General features: G+C 40.5%; 1 protein-coding gene across 20 annotated transcripts in view; it reads left to right on the forward strand.

Annotated features, from left to right (window-relative positions):
• Positions 1-16,934, forward strand: part of CYRIB (CYFIP related Rac1 interactor B) — a 148,543-nt gene extending 131,609 nt beyond the window's left edge. For all 20 annotated transcript variants that reach the window (XM_064587871.1, XM_064587874.1, XM_064587877.1 and 17 more), the window contains 7 exons: positions 1,192-1,328; positions 2,877-2,954; positions 5,281-5,397; positions 6,307-6,386; positions 7,682-7,808; positions 9,733-9,803; positions 16,187-16,934. In XM_064587871.1, coding sequence (XP_064443941.1) covers positions 1,192-1,328; positions 2,877-2,954; positions 5,281-5,397; positions 6,307-6,386; positions 7,682-7,808; positions 9,733-9,803; positions 16,187-16,250 — 674 coding nt within the window. In that variant the 3' untranslated portion in view covers positions 16,251-16,934. The remainder of the gene's footprint in view (positions 1-1,191; positions 1,329-2,876; positions 2,955-5,280; positions 5,398-6,306; positions 6,387-7,681; positions 7,809-9,732; positions 9,804-16,186) is intronic.
• The last annotated feature ends 1,669 nt before the right edge of the window (positions 16,935-18,603 follow it).

Raw genomic sequence — 18,603 nt, forward strand, 5'->3', positions numbered from 1 at the left:
CGTCTGTGTAGTGTCTAGCTCAGTACCAGCACATATTAGACATGTAAGAAGTACCTACTATGTAGTAATCCATAGATTCATGTTTTTATAAGGTTACAGAAAGCTAGGTAGAATGTTGCTTTATTTGAGAGGCAGTTTATTATGTATTAAGGTGGAAAGAATAGGGCTATAGAGTTAGAAACATCTGGCATTTACTAGCTGTACCCTTGGGGGTCTAAAATCTTTGGAACTCAGTGTGTACCCATCAATGCTCATGTCCTAGTTGATGGTGAAAGTTAAATAAGAGACTAAGTCACGTGCATAGTAGGGATGTTAGTTCATAGTAGGGTCTTCATAAGTAGTAGAGCTGGTATTTTTTTAAGTTAAGGGTTGATCTGACAAATTTATTATTAATAAATATTTACTTAATAATCTGACATTTTTTTCATTAATGTCAGATCACCATCTACTACCATAAGCTCCTGTTTTCTTTGAATAGAGTCTGGCATTTTTTTCTGATTCTGAAATCTGTGAATGAATTAGTTTGATTTCTTTGATTTTTTTTTTGAAGTGAAATATCAATATTCCCATTTTTAAACACAGTATATATTAGTCTAGCATTCCAAAGAGAGCACTTATTTCGAAGGGACCATTTACTTACGTAATGAATTAGAGTATTTATACTGTGATTCTAAGATGCCAAGCTCTAAGACACTCAGGAAGCTAATTATTAAACCAAATACTTTGTTTCCTTTAGTATCTGAAAGAAAGCAATTTGTGTTTATAAATAAGCAACATATTCAAAGTATGAGAAGTTGGTAATTTATTCCCAGCCATGTAGAGATTTGACTGTGTGGACATGATGCCACTGAAAAAGTTACTCAGCTGTAGGTAACCCTTACCGGTTCATAAAAATCAACACTGTGTAGAATGGTGAAAATAATATAAAATTTGCTGTTTGATGATCAGTGTTTAATTCAGATTCATATTCGGCGTTATTTTGAATTTGGGTTTATGGAATTATAAAACTGAATTGGTCCCTTTAAGGTTTTTATTCTGTTAAACACTATTCAGTTTTAGTGATTATATTTAGATAATCTGGCTTTTGAAGAGACCTTATTTTTATGGGAACTAAAATCATAACATAAATTGCTCATTTTTAAATAAAAATCAGTGAACTACAGCTTAATATTTTAATCTTCCTTTCTTTAGAAGCAGCACTAAGAGGTCTTCTGGGAGCCTTGACAAGTACCCCATACTCTCCCACGCAGCATCTAGAGCGAGAGCAGGCTCTTGCCAAACAGTTTGCAGAGATTCTTCATTTCACACTCCGATTCGATGAGCTCAAGGTAGGACTTTGTGCTGGCCCTGAGGTGCATGGATGTTGTGAGCCTTTCAGTGAGCACAGGAGGAAATCCCTGGAGACTTTGTCACAGTGTGTTTACGTGGTATCTGTTGGTCCTTAGCGAAACGTGGAAAACTAGATTTAAAAGTTATGGCAGGTCTTTTGATGTATTACACGTGTAGCAGATAGCAAATTACTCAACACTCAGTCTTCATTTACTTTCATTTTTAAAATATCTCTGGAACAATATTGACCTTTTTTTTAAAAAAAAGATTTTATTTATTTATTTGAGACAGAATGAGAGCACGTGAGAGGGGGGAGGGTCAGAGGGAGACTCGATCCAGGGACTCCAGGATCATGACCTGAGCCGAAGGCAGTCGCGCAACCAACTGAGCCACCCAGGCGCCCAATATTGACCTTTTCTAATATTATTTTTTCTTTTCTGCTCATCCCTAATTTTCAACATCCCTTCATATAAAGACGTTAAGATATTTCCTTCCTTTCTTCCTGCCTGCCTGCCTTCTTCCTCATCTCTCTGTCTGTCTATCTATCTTCCTGTTTCCCTGCATCTGCCCCCCCCGCCCCATTGTTGGAAGGACTGAGTGTAAAGAAACAAGTAGTAACTTTCATGTGAGGAGACCTGATCCACTTGAGGCTCTGTCACAGTAACCAGGTGTGAGGCAGGTCCTTCAACTTTCCAAGACCTTGGGGACCTTATCTGATAAATGGAAGAGGTGGATTCCTAATTACAGCCTTTTATGATTGCATAATAGGAAACTATTCTCTCTCTCTTTTTTTAAGATTTTTATTTATTTGAGAGAGAGAATGCAAGAGAGAGAGAGCATGAGAGTGGAGAAGGTCAGAGGGAGAAGCGGACTCCCCACTGAGCAGGGAGCCCAGTGCGGAACTCGATCCTGAGACTCCAGGATCATGACCTGAGCCGAAGGCAGTTGCTTAACCAACCGAGTCACCCAGGCGCCCAGAAATTATTCTCTTTTATTAATACTTTGAGCAGAAAGGATTTGTATATAAATTTTAGTCTGAGGATTGCCCTATTGACCATATACACATACTTTTATTGTAATAATTCAAAACAAGTCCCTACATATTTCTTGTTTTTGTTTATTTGGTAATACTGGTTTTTGGGAAACAACCTTTTAGTATATTAACCTAAAATTATTGAAAAGAAGAAGGGAAGTATACGGATCATGACTATGAAACAGTCTACGTGGTTCATCTACTATGTTCAGAAGGACTAAGTACAATGTTATGTGATTTAGGTACAAAAAGCTATCTTGGGTGATGCCAGTTTTAGTTCTATGAAACAGTCTACGTGGTTCATCTACTATGTTCAGAAGGACTAAGTACAATGTTACGTGATTTAGGTACAAAAGCTATCTTGGGTGATGCCAGTTTTAGTTCTTATATTGGTATTACAAATTAGGGAGTGTCACTTAACTAGTTAAAACTGTATTTAGGAGATTTTTCACTTAATTTTTACACTATCATTTAACGTGCATAATACACTTTTCTTTTATAATGTCTTCTTTAGATGACAAATCCCGCCATACAGAATGATTTCAGCTATTACAGAAGAACGTTGAGTCGTATGAGGATTAATAACGTTCCAGTAAGTTAAAGCTTTGAATCAGGGGTATAGTAATGATGGCCGTTAATTTGCTTGTTCGTGTGCTCGTCCATTCAAGTGAAGTTAAAGCTGATGATAAAGTTGGTACCCCACTGCGGGCTGTAGCTGTGAGAAGAAACGGCGGGATGCTGCAGACCACACGCAATGCTGGCCTGCCCTTCCACTGAGTCCCTTTAGTCCCCATGACTCCTTCCTTCAGTAAAATTGCTATCTGTCCATACAACATTGATACTTACAAAATTTCTGTGTGTTTTATTTTTTAAATTTTTTTTTTTTTTTAAAGATTTTATTTATTTATATGACAGAGAGACATAGTGAGAGAGGGAACACAAGCAGGGGGAGCGGGAGAGGGAGAAGCAGGCTTCCCGCCGAGCAGGGAGCCCGATGCGGGGCTCGATCCCAGGACCCTGGGACCATGACCTGAGCTGAAGGCAGACGCATAACGACTGAGCCACCCAGGCGCCCCATATTTTTTAAATTTTTTTAAAAGATTTTATTTTTAAGTAATTTGTACACCCCACATGGGGCTCATCTTCACAACCCTGACATCAAGAGTCGCACGCTCTCCTGACCAAGCTGGTCAGGTGCCCCATGTGTATTCTCATTTAAATTGCACAAAAACTTTGTGAATTCATGCTTGTGAGTTTTTTGACCCCATAGTCTTAGAATGGAGGAATCCTGGAGAGAAGTTGACCTGGAATGAGAGGATACTAATGTTGGCAAGAGGGGAGAGCAAGGTCATGGGCCGTGAGCACTCCTGTGCCTGTTCCTTGGCTACAGAATTGCTCTTCTGGTTTACTTAGGCTTGATTTCCCTTGATTTCTCCTTGTCTTTACCCTTTTCTACCTCCAGGGAGTCCAATACCATAAGTAAAACCTTAAATAGAAAGAAAATACTCTCTTTTTCTTCACGGATTTTGAGGACCTACATTGTGCTAATTGGTGTGAAAAATGGGGAAATTTCTAGGATCAGCCTTATAGCCTCAACTAGATAGTTTAATAAAGACTACATAAATGTGTAAGGAGTGGTAAGTGGCATAAGAGGTTAAAGAAAATGCCAAAGGAGCGACTGGTCTTTTTTTTTTTCTTTTTTCATTGAATCAGTATTTCCTGAAGTGGCTGTTGTAAGACAGGCCTTGGTAGGAAAAGGATTTCTCTTCCATGAAGCATCTGTTATTTTACATTACTTTGGTTTTGCATAGACCAGTTCCTGTTGTGAGATTGACCTTATCATTTGTCTTTTTCATACCCACCATGTAAAATCAAATCAAATCAAATCAAAACATGTAACACCCAGTCAGTCCTCCAGTATAGCCATCCTGCTACCACTCAAGGCCAAAGACCATAAAATCCCCTTTGCCCTATCTTTCACCCTCAGTAATCACAGGTACATCCAACTGTTGTCAAGTGAAATACCTTTCACATCTCTTCCTCACCCCCCTTTTCATCTCAGTTCTTCTATTCCAGTTGAGAGCCTCATTCTCACTCTCTTTGGCAGGCATTCTGTAGGAGAATTCATTTTTTGACCTATGGTCTCTTTCCTTTTTGGCACACTCTGCCTGACACCATCAGTCAGTTTGCTTTAGAAAATTGACTTAATTGTTGTTCCTTTCTTCTAACATGCTCAGGGGCCCCCTGTCACATGCAGAAGAAAAATAAGAACTTAAGCTAGCAGCTAAGACACTCTGCAGTTTGACCCCAGCCTTCCTTCCCAACCTTGCTGTCCGCTGGCCGTTGCCCCTTGTTACACTGAACACACTGGATTACACTCTAGGCCACTTGAAAACATGCTCTTCTCCCCTGACTGGTTGGAATGCCATGCGTACCTGCCCATTATCACCTGCAAAGGCTAAGTCTTCAGAGTCCATTTTAGTTTCTTCCAGTCTAGTGTAGTCTTCCTCTCACCTCCTTTTTTGGTCATCGCCTCTTAGCATGTTGTGGGTACCTGTGTGTTCCTGAAACGGAGGCTGAGGCAGCGTCCTCGTCATCTTCCTGTCTTCCATAGCATTTAGAGCAATCCCTTGTTACAGTAGGCAGCCCATTCAGGTTTTACTCAATTGCTTAATATTATTTACCGTATTTTAAAAGAGGTTAATCTTTCTGAAAAATAGCTTAATACCATTTTTAACCTGTTTTTAAAGAATATTTAAGTATTATGTGTACCTAAGGGTCTAAAATATAATTTAAGAGTATTTAATAGAGTAACAAGCATTAGTGAAGCAGGCACTCTGCCTAGGCCCTTCTTTTATAAATGTTATCATATTTAACAGTTTATGAACTGATATCTCATGCTCTTATTTTCCACATAGGCAGAAGGAGAAAATGAAGTAAATAATGAATTGGCAAATCGAATGTCTTTGTTTTATGCTGAGGCAACCCCAATGCTGAAAACCTTAAGTGATGCCACGACAAAATTTGTATCAGAGGTGAGTAAGTGTTGCCTAGATAGCTGGTTACTCTTCGTGTTATTCTTCCTATCTACAGCCATGGTGACCTCCGCAGGCCCTGTGACGTTGCCATCTCTGAGCGCATACGCGCTGCGTCCTGTCCCTTCCCCAAGGCCCACAGGCACACATCTATCCACCTGCCTATCGGCCGCTTCCCTTTGGATGTATAGTCAACACCTCAATGGTATCGTGGCCGAACCAAAGTCTTGGGTGTTTTCTCCCAACCCTGCCCTTTCTCCAGTCTTTTCTGTCTTAATAGTACCACTGTAAAGGCAAGTAACTTAGGGGTTATCATCCTGAATTCCTTTCTTTATCTAACTTCTTATATCTCCTCTGTGAGACAGTATTATTGACTCTCCCTCCACAATAGACCCTGAATCTGAAAACTTAGCTCCTCTCTTGCTCTACCTCTCCAGATCAGCCCACCGCCCTCTCACCTCATACCTGGATTATGACATTCGTGTTCCTACTGGTCTTACTACTTCTGCTCTTGCCCCGCTATAGTCCTTTCTCCAAAGAGCAGCCAAGTAATCTTCTTTTTAAAAACCACATGCCCTTCTTTCTCTGTTTAAAATGTTTCCAGTGACTTTCCAGTCTCCTTAGGATAAAATCCCCCTACCTCATGGCCTGTGAGGCCCTGTCTGCATGTAATGGTTGTTTCTACTCAGCTACAGTGTAAATGACTCTCAGGAGAGCAGGATCTTGCTTCTCTTGCTCATAGCCATATCCCTAGAGCTTAGAACAATATCTAGAATCTAGTCCATTTTTTTACAAAATTAGGAGTAGGAACCAACATTTAAAGTTGTCAGTTTTCACATTGTTAAGTTTTAAATTATACTTAAGTAATAACTATTACTTTCACTTTTTTTCCTCCATACACTTTTACAGAATAAAAATTTACCAATAGAAAATACCACAGATTGTCTAAGCACCATGGCTAGTGTATGCAGAGTCATGCTCGAAACACCGTGAGTATTAGCTGATTCTTTTTCACTTTAACAATCCTCTTGAAATAGTTGTCTAGAAATGAACAGGTCTTATTTGGAAGGCAGAAAATAAGTATATCTGAAGTATCCAATGTTACATATATGAACAATATTAAAATAATCTGGAGCTTAATGTAACTTCTGGTTAAGTAGAAAGTACAGTGGGTTTTCAGGTCCCTAAGGCCAGTCAGACTCCCTTATTAGACTCTTCAGAATGCGGAATTTTGTGGTGCTCTTATGGAGATAGGGAAGAGCTTTGCTGTTTTGGTTATGCTTCTCATCAGCATTCTCTCTCCTTTCCAGTAAGAACCTTGCCTTTTTGCTAGAGGACGAGAGTTACTCTTCTACTTATCCCTTTCTCTCAGTATTAGTTCAGTCTTTATTCATTCATTTATTTACTTATTTAGTTAGTTAATTTTTCCAACACTAATCTGAATTCTCTGCTGGGTTTCCCTTCACTTTCAAGCCATTTATCATATATACCACAGTATTGTCTGGCTGGATTTCTTATCAGCAGGCAGAAAGAATCTCTCCTGGATTCCTAAATAACATGGTTTTATTAGATAACTTTTGTTTTTGTGGAGCTTTTCATTTTCCAAAGCAGTATTTACACATCATCTTACTGGAAAACCTTACGAAGTAGGAGGGCAACTATTCATTATCGTTGTCATTTAGGGGAGTGAGGTCCTGGGAAGTGAAGGGACTTTAATGCCCAGTGGCCAGTCAGCCACACATGTCCTGGATGCCCTATCCTGGTTCTGGATGCTTTCTGCTATGCCATGCTGCCTTATATATAGATGAAAGTTCTATTTCCCTTTTTCCCAAATGAGAGAAGAATATGAGTGAATTTTAGTAGAATTAGAATCCAGTAATATAATAATGTAAATGCTTAGATTAAGTTAGCTTCTAAATAGCAAGCATATTGCTCTGTTAAGCTAGTGGCTTTTTTCATCATATTGGTGGGAACAACCTTTACAAAGCACCTGTCCTGAAACCATTATTTTGGGGGTTACTTGATTTCTCTAAGTTTGCCTCATCCCTGCCAAACAGAAGGGGTGATACGCCAAGGAGGGTGCATATAGAGATCAGAATACGTACGTAATAACTGCTGCACCCACCTCAGTTCTCTGGGAATCTCACCATGGAGAAAGGGGGTACATAATGTTAGCATTCCTTTTAGAGATCAATAGGATACATCCTTCGGCATCAACTGAATGTTGAATCAGCTCATTAAGTAGTGATGTGCCTCATCCATCCATATGTTTTCTACCCTCCAGGGAATACAGAAGCAGATTTACAAATGAAGAGACGGTGTCATTCTGCTTGAGGGTAATGGTGGGTGTCATAATACTCTATGACCACGTACATCCAGTGGGAGCATTTGCCAAAACTTCAAAGATTGATGTAAGTTATATTGCTTTATTTAATTCCAAACCATTTCCATAAGTGGAACTCATAGGCGTTTATTTTTTTAAGGTTTTTATTAGTATTATTATTATTATTTTGACAGAGAGAGAGCAGAAGTAGGCAGAGTGGCAGGCAGAGGGAGAAGCAGGCTCCCCGCTGAGCAGGGGGCCCAACATGGGGCTCGATCCCAGCACCCTGGGATCATGACATGAGCCGAAGGCAGCTGCTTAACCGACTGAGCCACCCAGGCGCCCCTCGTAGGCGTTTATTTAAAAGAGCTGCAGGTTGCACTCTGTCACAGACCTCAGTTTTATAGTTTCCGATAATGGTGGGCTTCTGTTGCCTTTTGTCTTGTGTTGGGTTTTTTACAGCCATACACGGTGGAGTAGAATGACCTGAGGACAGCCTCAGTCTTCTAGCATGCCTCCTTGTCCCTCTTGCTCCTCAGCAGTCCTGCATATTTGGCAATATAAATAAATGATTAGACATAAGAAATTTCCTTTCGTTCTTTGACCAAAGGCCAGTTCAAACAAAAGATTTATTTCCAGATGTATATAGAAAGTCAGTAGAGGTGCTCCTAGTAAAAAAAGACTATATAATACAGATTTTCTCCCCCTTCGTAATCATAATAATTTGTGGCTCTAGTCTGGGTTCCCACTTTGCTTGTCTCTATAGAAGTTCATATTAGGAATAAAGCAGGTTCCTGGTTTCTCTGTTTTGTAATTTCTTTCCTGACCCTGTTCATCAGAATTAGAACCAGTATTTGGTGAGAATTGTCTTCCAGTTAGTTTCCTTTTCATAGCTAGCTCAGGCTGTCAGCATTTCGTGTCTAGATTACTGATTGCTAACCAGCCTCCCTACCTTTCTTTATTCATGTCCATCCTCTGTGAAGAGAAATGAGTTAACATTTATTGATTACTGTGTCTCAGGAATTTTATGCTTGTTTCCCCACTTACCTCTGAAAATACTCCTAAGATGTAGATGTTATTTCCTCTGTACTAAGAGAGAATCTAAAATTTAGGGAAATTACATAGTATAATCTCTAGTGAATTGTGGAGCGGGATTTTGAACCCACATCTCCATGGCTTCCAAAGCCTGTGCTCGCCTTTTCTACTTTTTTTTCTTTCTTTCTTTTGATTTTATTTATTTAGAGAGAGCGTGCGCTCTAGAAGGGGATTGGGTAGAGGGAGAGAGAATCCCAAGCAGACTCCACACTGAGCACAGAGCCCAATGCAGGGCTTGATTCCAGGATCCCAAGACCATGACCTGAACCAAAATCAAGAGGAGGACACTCAACTGACTGAGCCACCCAGGCGCTCCAAGCCTGTGCTGTTTCTACTACACTCTACGTTTTCACGATCGTCAGGCTCATCGTCCTCACATACCACCTTTGCTAAGTTGTTCCCTTTTTATAGCCTGTAACAAGTCCCTACCCCATTAGTTACAACTGAGTGTTCCTTGGCTTGTGAGGCCCTCTGTAAACTCCCCTATGCTAGTCATTTCAGCCTTGCAAAATTCGGTCCTCTGCGTGTGATGAGCTTTATTATTTTTGTCAAGGTGTTTGTCTACCTGGAAAGGCTTCTCTGTTCTTTGGCAGCGTGTCCATTCCGTCTTCTCAAAAGCTGCTCCGCACCTGTTCCGGGAAGTCGTCCCTTAGCCGACCCTTCGTTTTCTCATTCGTGTGCATGGTGCTTTTGTTTGACCGAATCGGTTCTTAAAAAGTTTTGTTTCACAGAGAAACTGAAAATAACATTTGGGTAGATTTTTTTCCTTCTTTTAAGAAAAATGATTTTGACATTTTAAGAATGTAATTTCTCATGAGTTCCATAGTTGTGCTAATTTAAGTACTACTGTTTTGAGATAATGAATGTTATATGGGAAAACAAACATTTTTACCTTTTCTGTTTCCTTTTCTCCTTAGATGAAAGGTTGTATCAAAGTTCTTAAGGACCAACCTCCAAATAGTGTAGAAGGTCTTCTAAATGCTCTCAGGTGTGTATATGTACATGTGCATATGTATAGAAAAAATATCTGTAAGAAAATGTTTCAAAATGTGAATAGTACAAAGAAAATATATATTTCATATTAGAAATGGGAAGATCTCATTTTGCTTACTGGCAATCTTGCTTTCAAATACTGGTTACAGTATTTTTACAATAAAGAGAGCGTGCGTGTCAGGGGGGTGCAGTCACATGAAAATAGCAGCTTTATTTCTTTGCCAAAGATCTTGGCTTTCATTTTTTTATTGTCTTGGGATGTTTACTTTTTAATTTTTTTAATGAATGTACAACATGCTCACAGTAAATAAAATTCAGCAAACACAGGAAAATGTAAAGCAAAATAAGGAAATCACATGATCTCACTATTTTTGAAATAAACCACTATTAACACTTTGATATATAGTCTTGCAAAGCTTTTTCTTTACACTTGTAGATAGTCACAGTTCTGTGATACTTATCTTTTTACAAATATAATACCATAAAAACACTTCTACGAAAACTAGCTCTTTTCCCTTAATATAGTGTGATTACATTTCTAGTTTCACAGATATCTTTATTACTTTTGTATATTTCTTACAGTATTTCTTATAATGAAAATAAAGCAGTTATTTGCTGTCTTTTCTCAGCTTAGACCTACTTGATGTTACTGTAGCTCCTAAGAATGCTGGAATTTTTTTTTTTTTTTTTAAAGACAGGCTTTTTATTTTTTTTAAGTAAGCTCTAGGCACAGCACGGGGCTTGAACTCACGACCCCGAGATCAAGAGTCACGTGTTCTGCTGACTGAGCGGCCAGCACCTCTTGAAGGCTGGAATTTAATTAAATTAATTAATTAATTAATTTATTTATTTATTTATTATTTATAAGATTTTATTTATTTATTTGACAGAGACACAGCGAGAGAGAGAACACAAGCAGGGGGAGTGGGAGAGGGAGAAGCAGGGGTCCCGCAGAGCAGGGAGCCTGATGCAGGGCCCGATCCCAGGACCCTGGGATTATGACCTGAACTGAAGGCAGACGCCTAATGACTGAGCCACCCAGGCGCTCCTGCTGGAATATTTTTAAATGCAAATTTCAGCGTACTATAACATCTTGGACTCACAGAGATTTAATTTATAGTATAACTTCCCTAACATAAAAGATAATTTGCTCATTGCTTGATTATTTTGTGTTTAAACACAAAATTACACGGGCACAGAATATTTCTATGGAGACTTCTTGAGGTCATGGGCCATCTTTGCTTTTCACTGTAGTGCACTGTAGTTCACATGATACACAAAAATGATTGCCAGTTCAGTATTAAATTTCTCACCTTTAATGAGCAAAATAGGTTGTTATTCCTCTTGAATGCTTAGTCACACTTGGTGCATCATAAAGCAGAATTCTATGCTGTATCATCTCAGTTGAATGGAACCATCAAATGATTTTATTAGGATTATGAAAAGTATTCTGTAAGCAGTGACTACATGAGTAAAGGAGGTCAATTCTAAACAAATATAAGAAAGATTCAGGATCATAATATAACAATAAAAAGCCTCATAATGTCGAACTATTTCAACCATAAGCCTACAGAAACCATAACTTTCGGGAATTTTTTACTCTGGAGGTTTTTACAACATAAACCTCATTGGTTTTATCCATTTCATGGTATTGTGAATCTTTACCACTTGATCCCTTTCTGAAGACTCCCTGGGTCCCAGTCAGCCTGGGTTTTCTCCCAAGACCCTTCTTTCTTACTGGTGAGACACTGTGAAGCCAGCCAGTGACAGGAAACCTGCTTTGAAAAGGAAGAGGGAATCAAAGTCTAGGAGGGCCTGGTGTTATTTCTTTTTATTTTTTATGTTTTTTAAATTTTTTAAAAAGAGTTTTATACTTAGAGCACAAGCGGGGGGGCACGGCAGAGGGAGAGAGAGAAGCAGGCTCCTGGCTGAGCAGGGACCCTGATGTGGGGCTCGATCCCAGGACCCTGAGATCATGACCTGAGCCGAAGGCAGTCATTTAACTGACTGAGCCACCCAGGCGCCCTGGGCCTGGTGTTGTATTTCTTTACCTTGAAGGGACAGTGCCCCACACATTAAAAACTCAGAGTTTGCTTTTGTTTTTCAGAATTTAAAGGTAATTGGGCCTCTTGTTTAGAGCGGCAGCAGGCAACGGGGCTGAGAGGTGGGATTGAAGTCTCGCATGCAACAGTCTGTGTTTGAGGGAAAGGGGAAGTAAAGCACCATTGAGGCAAGAGCCACCTGTCAGTTTTCAGTTTTTGTTCCACGTATCTAATGGAAAGTAGAAAATGAAGGTTTTGTTGCAGAGATAACTCTTGAACTGCTTTTACGTGTTATGTGTCAGGTTCTTACTTTTTCACCTGGGAAGTTTTGTAAGGTTCATTGGTACACTTGATACTTTATGGTAGTGGTTACAATTAGTAACATTTTTATATCACTGTACGTTCACAAACAATGTCATATGTAGGACTTTATTTAATCCACACCACAGCTCTGTGAGGTAGGTGATGGATAGGAGGTGCTGGGGATGTCTGAGAGACTCACAGATCATATAGCTAATAAATGTCGGAATCTGTTTTCACAGTCAGGATTTCATTCTTAAAATCCCATGTGCTTAGACAATGAATCATGGAACACTTCATCTAGAACTAATGATGTAATGTATGGGGATTAACATAAGAATGAAAAATAAAAAAATAAAAAAATAAAAATCCCATGTGCTTGATGCTATATCATTGAGCCTTAGGTTTCCTACATGACTGAACTCTGAAGTGCTTTGGAATAACTAGGAAGGAGGTGAAAATGCAGATCCCCAGGTCACCATCCCCCAGAGAGTCTCTCTCTCAGGTCTGGGGTGGGGCTCGGGCATCTCATTTTATAAGCAAACACCCTAGCTGATGTAATGCTGGCACTTTGAGAAACACTGCTCAAACTAAATCACTGTAGCCCTTAATGTTCTTCACTCTAAGAGCAAAGGAGATACTATTTAAAAAGCATTTCATAATCCCAAAAGTGCTGTGCAATTGTTGTTATTTACACCTCTACAGAATGGGAGATACTTTTGTGGAATTACTTTCTGAGTAGCTGCTTTACTAGAGATGCTCACTCCATCATTTGCCTCAGAGCCGACAGTTAATAATTAAAAAATTTTATTTTTATTTTTATTTTTTTTAAGATTTTATTTGTTTGACAGAGAGAGAGAGAGACTGCGCGCACAGGCAGGGGGAGCGGCAGGCAGAGGAAGAAGGAGAAGCAGGCTTCCAGCTGAGCAGGGAGCCTGATGCGGGTCTCGATCCCAGGACTCTGGGATCATGACCTGAGCCAAAGGCAGACGCTTAATTGACTGAGCCACCCAGGCACCCCAATAACTAAAAAAATTTTCAATTTTAATTGCATACACATATATATGCTGTTTATTTTGAATGCTTCTCCGTAGCTATTATATATAGTGCCTCCAACTTATAGTATGTGATTACAGAAAAGCAGCAAGTCATGCCTAAATTTTACAGGTTGGAAAAATGGAACCAAGTGCCTTGACCATGAGAGAGCAACCTAGAGCTGGGAGTTAAGATTCAGTGCTAGATAACTGCATTCTTTATTAAATTTCAGAGTAAAGGTAAATAATGGTTGATTTTCTTCGGTAGAAAAGTCATAGCACTCAGAGGAACTTTGGTGTTATACACAAAGTGAAATAATGCCATACGTGTCCATATATTATTTTCATACATGTTAGGTGTTCCTGCCCTTTCTGCCCTTTCTTTCTTTCTTTCCTGCCTCCCTCTCTCCCTCCCTCTGTCCTTCCTTCTTTCCTTCCCTCCTTTCTTTCTTGTTTTGTTTTGTTTTTGTTTGTTTGTTTAGAGAGGGAGGGGCAGAGGGAGAGGGAGAATTCCAAGCAGGCTCCACGCCCAGTACAGAGTCCAACACGGGGCTCGATCCCACAGCCCCAAGATCATGACCTGAGCTGAAATCAAAGAGTTGGACGCTTAACCAACTGAACCATCCAGGTGCCCTAATTCCTGGCCATTTCTTGAGAAGAATGTGGTGATGTGATAGGCCTGCCTCCCAGTCAGCACCGTTCAGGGCAAGGATCTGAGAACTGCTGGAAGTGCATGATCACATCCCGCAGAAGCAGCAAGAACTTGTGTCTGGTAGAGAGGAAAGCACTCAGAACTCCTGGAATGTCCCAGAACATTGCTGAGTAGTGGTACTTAAAACTTAAATCTGTGTAGAAATGTTGGTGTGCCACTTGTGTGGCCCTGTCCCCTATTCAGGCGCATAAAGGAAAAGGGAAAAAACAGAAATGAAGAGAAGGATGTTAAACATTTTTATTTCCTGACATCAGTAGGATTGTGTGCAGCTAAATATACTTTATCTGCACTTGGAAAAGAAAACAAGGCTTTAGTGTTGGCTACATCGCCTGCCACTTAATGTAAATATTCCTTTATGGATTGTTTTTCCAGCCTGGCTGCATATTTTCTTGTCTCCTTCCACAAGTACCAATTAATTGAGCACCTATCACATGCCAGGTGCTCTGGTGTCTCTTTAGTAATATGTGAACAGTTTGGAAATGACTTACAAGTAAAACTGTTGAGAATTTATCAGGTACTTAATAAGTACATGTTTGTGTCCTTACCTCTCCAAGGCTTTGCATTCAGGTGCTTTCTTCAATTTTTAAATTGATTTGAAATGAAACTAACAAGAATTGGGTTTAAATTTCTTGAAGACACAAAGACCATCTGTGTGTACTTGCTTAAAATGATATATTCCTGGGGCGCCTGGGTGGCTCAGGCGGTTAAGCGTCTGCCTTCAGCTCAGGTCATGATCCCAGCGTCCTGGGATCAAGCCCCGCATCGGGCTCCCTGCTCAGCGGAAAGCCTGCTTCTCCCTCTCCTACTCCCCCTGCTTGTGTTCCCTCTCTCTCTCTCTCTCTCTCTGTCAAATAAAAAAAAAAAAAAAAAAAGATATATTCCTTAAAGATTATATGTGAAATTCTTAGAAGCCAAATTAACTGATACAGCATTAAGTTCTGTCTGAACTGTCCACATTCAAGCACTGAACATCTGTATCCATTGCTTCTCATCTGGTCCAGGCCTTGGTCATCCCTCCCTGAGGCCCCTGGAACAGCGCCCTGCTTGGTCCCTGTGCTGTTCCTCTGCTCCCTACACTTCTTCCTCAGCAGCCAGAGCAGTCCTTCCAGAACCTAAATGAAATCCCACCTAATATCCTCCACTGCTTTCACTGCACTTGGAATAACCTGTCTCTAAGGCCCCACTTGGTATTTTCCTCCTTTGCCCCTGGTATGAGTATATTACCATCTGTCTGCCCTGCCAGATTGTAAGTTCCTGGAACAGAGTCGGACACGTAGGCTTACTCACTGAGTTTGGGCTATTAAAGGGCTCCTGTGGTGAATCTTCTCATAAACCAGTGATCACTCTTTATGTTCTTGTGTTTACATGCCTATAGCAAAACACATCTAGCTGGAAACAAGGCACTTAAGAGTATTGAGACATTTTGGGATGTGATAGTTTGGGACTAGAACGGAGCTCAGCATATTTCTCTGTAAAGGGCTAGAGGGTAAACAGACATTTTAGGGTTTGGGGCCACATGGTTTCTGTCACATCTACTTTGCCACTGTAGCAAGAAGGTAACCATAGGTAATACTGAAGTAAATCAGTATGGCGGTCTTCCATTAAAACTTTTTATAGGGGCGCCTGGGTGGCTCAGTTGGTTAAGCGACTGCCTTCGGCTCAGGTCATGATCCTGGAGTCCCGGGATCGAGTCCCGCATCAGGCTCCCTGCTGAGCACGGAGTCTGCTTCTCCCTCTGACCCTCGCCCCTCTCATGCTCTCGGTCTCTCATTCTCTCTCTCTCTCTCTCTCAAATAAATAAATAAAATCTTAAAAAAAAACAAACTTTTTATAAAAACACTGAAATTTGCATTCATATAATTTCCATGTTAACATGAAATATTATTCTTTTGATTTCTTTCCCCATTAATTTAAAATTATAAAAATGTACTTCACTCACAGCCCATACAAAAATAGGTAGTGAGTTAGATTGGGCCACCGGCTGTAATTTGTCAATCCCTGAGATGGAGCAAGGACTGTTTTCATCTGAGTGAGAGGTGCAGCTTGAGTGTTTCCTTTAGACTTTAACCAGTTGTGACGCAGTTACAAAGTTCTTGGATCTTCTGTTTAAAAGCTGGTAGGGAGGCTAAGCAAGACAACCTGAATCCAGTTGAAGCTGGAAATCAAGGGCATGATTCTGTGAGGGAAGATTGGCCTATTTGCTCATCTTGTAATACTAGAAACCAGTGAGTACAGATAATGATTTTTTTTAAATTCCCTAAAATTGCTGTTTTTGTTTGTTTACTTTTAGGTACACAACAAAACATTTGAATGATGAGACTACCTCCAAGCAAATCAAGTCCATGCTGCAGTAACAGCCGTGGAGTGCGCACCTGCTGTGGATGGAAGACAGTATTCTGCAGTGACTGGGAATGCTCAGTTTTTAGTGATTACAATTACTATCTCATGTACTCTTGCTTTTTATTTCTTGCCTCTGTTCCTCTTCCCTCTTTTTTAATCATGTTCTCGTTCTTAAGACTTCTTTTCTGTGCCAAAATCAGTAAAGTTATACTCTGAAGGGATATTGTCCTTTCAAACGGGCCATCTAAGGCAGCTAATTATGCATTGCATTGGGGTCTCTACTGAGAAAAATTGTGACTTGAACTAAATATTTTTAAATGTGGATTTTTTTTGAAAACTAATATTTAATATTGCTTCTCCTGCATGGCAAAACTGCCTATTCTGCTATTTAAAAACCCTCAATGACTTTATTTTCTACTGCCGCTTTTTTCATGTGCAGCCAAAATGAAAATGTTTAAATTAACTTGTGTTGTACAAATGGTACCCAACACAAACTTTTTTTAAATTAGTAAGACTTTTGTTTAAAGTTTTAAGTTTGCATTTGACTTTTTTTGTAAGGATGTATGTTGTGTGTTTAACCTTTATTAACTAACGTTAAAAACTGTGATGTGTGCGTAGAATATTACGTATGCATGTTCATGTTTAAAGAATGGCTGTTGATGATAAAATAAAAATCAGCTTTCATTTTTCTAAGTGTGGCTTGGTTTACTGGCGTTTTGTTTTTAAGCTTGTAAAGTCTTCCCCGTGTTATTTTAGTGGAGTGCGTACACACATCAAATATTTCCCCTTCTTTGTAATAGTATTTTTCATTATTGTCTTAGTTTTGATTGCTTTTAAAATCTTGCTAAATGCAGTAAGACCATTGATCTTGTCATTAACTGCCTCTTACTCTTGATTGACTCTTGTATGGTTGTAGTAATAGGAAGAAAACTGCACTTGCCTGACTCACAGTCCCCAGGGGTGAGAGGGTGGTCACAGGAGGCGAAGAGGGTGGCAGGAAGAGCAGCTCTCAGCATTGGGAGGAGCGTGTGTGTCAGAGGGGCTTGAAGCCATAAGCCTTGACACTCGTAGAAAACCCGCGTGTGTGTTATTTAAAGATCATAAAACCTTAATCATGAGATCGAAATGTCCTGATTGGGAGAAACAGCTTAAAGCTTGTCTAGTCCCACTGTGCTGGGGTTGGATGAGTGTCTTGAGTGTCTGAGCTCTGGTGCATTTCAAGTGGAAGGAGTCCCAGAGGCTTCCACCAAATCCTTCTGGCTTAATGGTGCTGGATCATGATGCCCACATCGCCACCGTGGACTCCCTGCTGACCTCCTTGGCCTTGGTCTCATGTGCTCCCGGTGCATACCCTGCTCTTCTTCAGCCAGGCTCAGCTGCCTGCAGTTTCTAAGTTGCGTGTGGCGTCACACCCCCCACACCAACTCTGGCTGGTCCCCAAGCCTGCACTTTCCTTCCTCCCTCACGTCTATCCGTTGACCAGCAGCTCTCATTTTTTAAGACCTTCTCCATGAAGCCTTCAGGATAACATTACCCCAGTCTTCTAAGAGTATTGTAATGGGTTAAATAGTGGCCCTTTAAAAGATACGTCTACCTGGAACCTGAAAATACAACCTTACTTGGAACAAGGGTATTTGCAGGTAAAATCAAGGATCTGGAGGTGAGACCATCCTGAATTAGAGTAGGCCCTAAATCCAATGACAAATCCTTGTAAGAGAAAAGAAAGGGAAACAGACAGAGCAAAAGGCCATGGGAAGGTAGAGGCAGATAGGAGCAGCGCATATCGACAAGCCACGGAACCAAGAATGGCTGGCAATCACCCGAAGCTGGAAGAGAGTCATGGGACAGATTTCTCACTCCAGAAGAAGGGAGTCTCCAGAAGGAACCAACCCTGCCGCCGCCACCTTGACTTCAGACTTCCAGTCTCCAGGACCATGAGAGGACACATTTCTACCACATTTGTAGTAATTTGCTATGGCAGCCCTGGGAATCCAACACTGGTGTCTTGTTCCAACACCTCTGATACTTGACTGCACTTGTGGGTGCCTTTTCTGACCCTGTGAGAACTCGGATAAGAGCCATGTCTGATTTTTCCCTCAGTGCCCCAAGGATCTTGTGCAGTACCCAGACTGGAGTAGGGGCCAAGCGAATGCTCGAATGGGGTGAATGAACACAAGTAAAAAATAATGAGGCAGCTGGAAGAGAGACTGGCCTTTGCAGTCAGCAGAGCTCACGCTCCGCATATTGGAGAAGTAGAGAAATCTACTACAGACTGAGGGCTAGCAAACTGGTCTGCGGGCCAATCTGCCCACCTCCTATTTTTGTACAGCCTGTGAACTAAGAATAGTTTTTTACATTTTTACAAGG

The sequence above is a fragment of the Mirounga angustirostris genome, unplaced genomic scaffold, assembly GCF_029215605.1.
Source record: "Mirounga angustirostris isolate CCGP_5_RB_7025 unplaced genomic scaffold, mMirAng1.0.hap1 SCAF_4, whole genome shotgun sequence".
NCBI lineage: Eukaryota > Metazoa > Chordata > Mammalia > Carnivora > Phocidae > Mirounga > Mirounga angustirostris.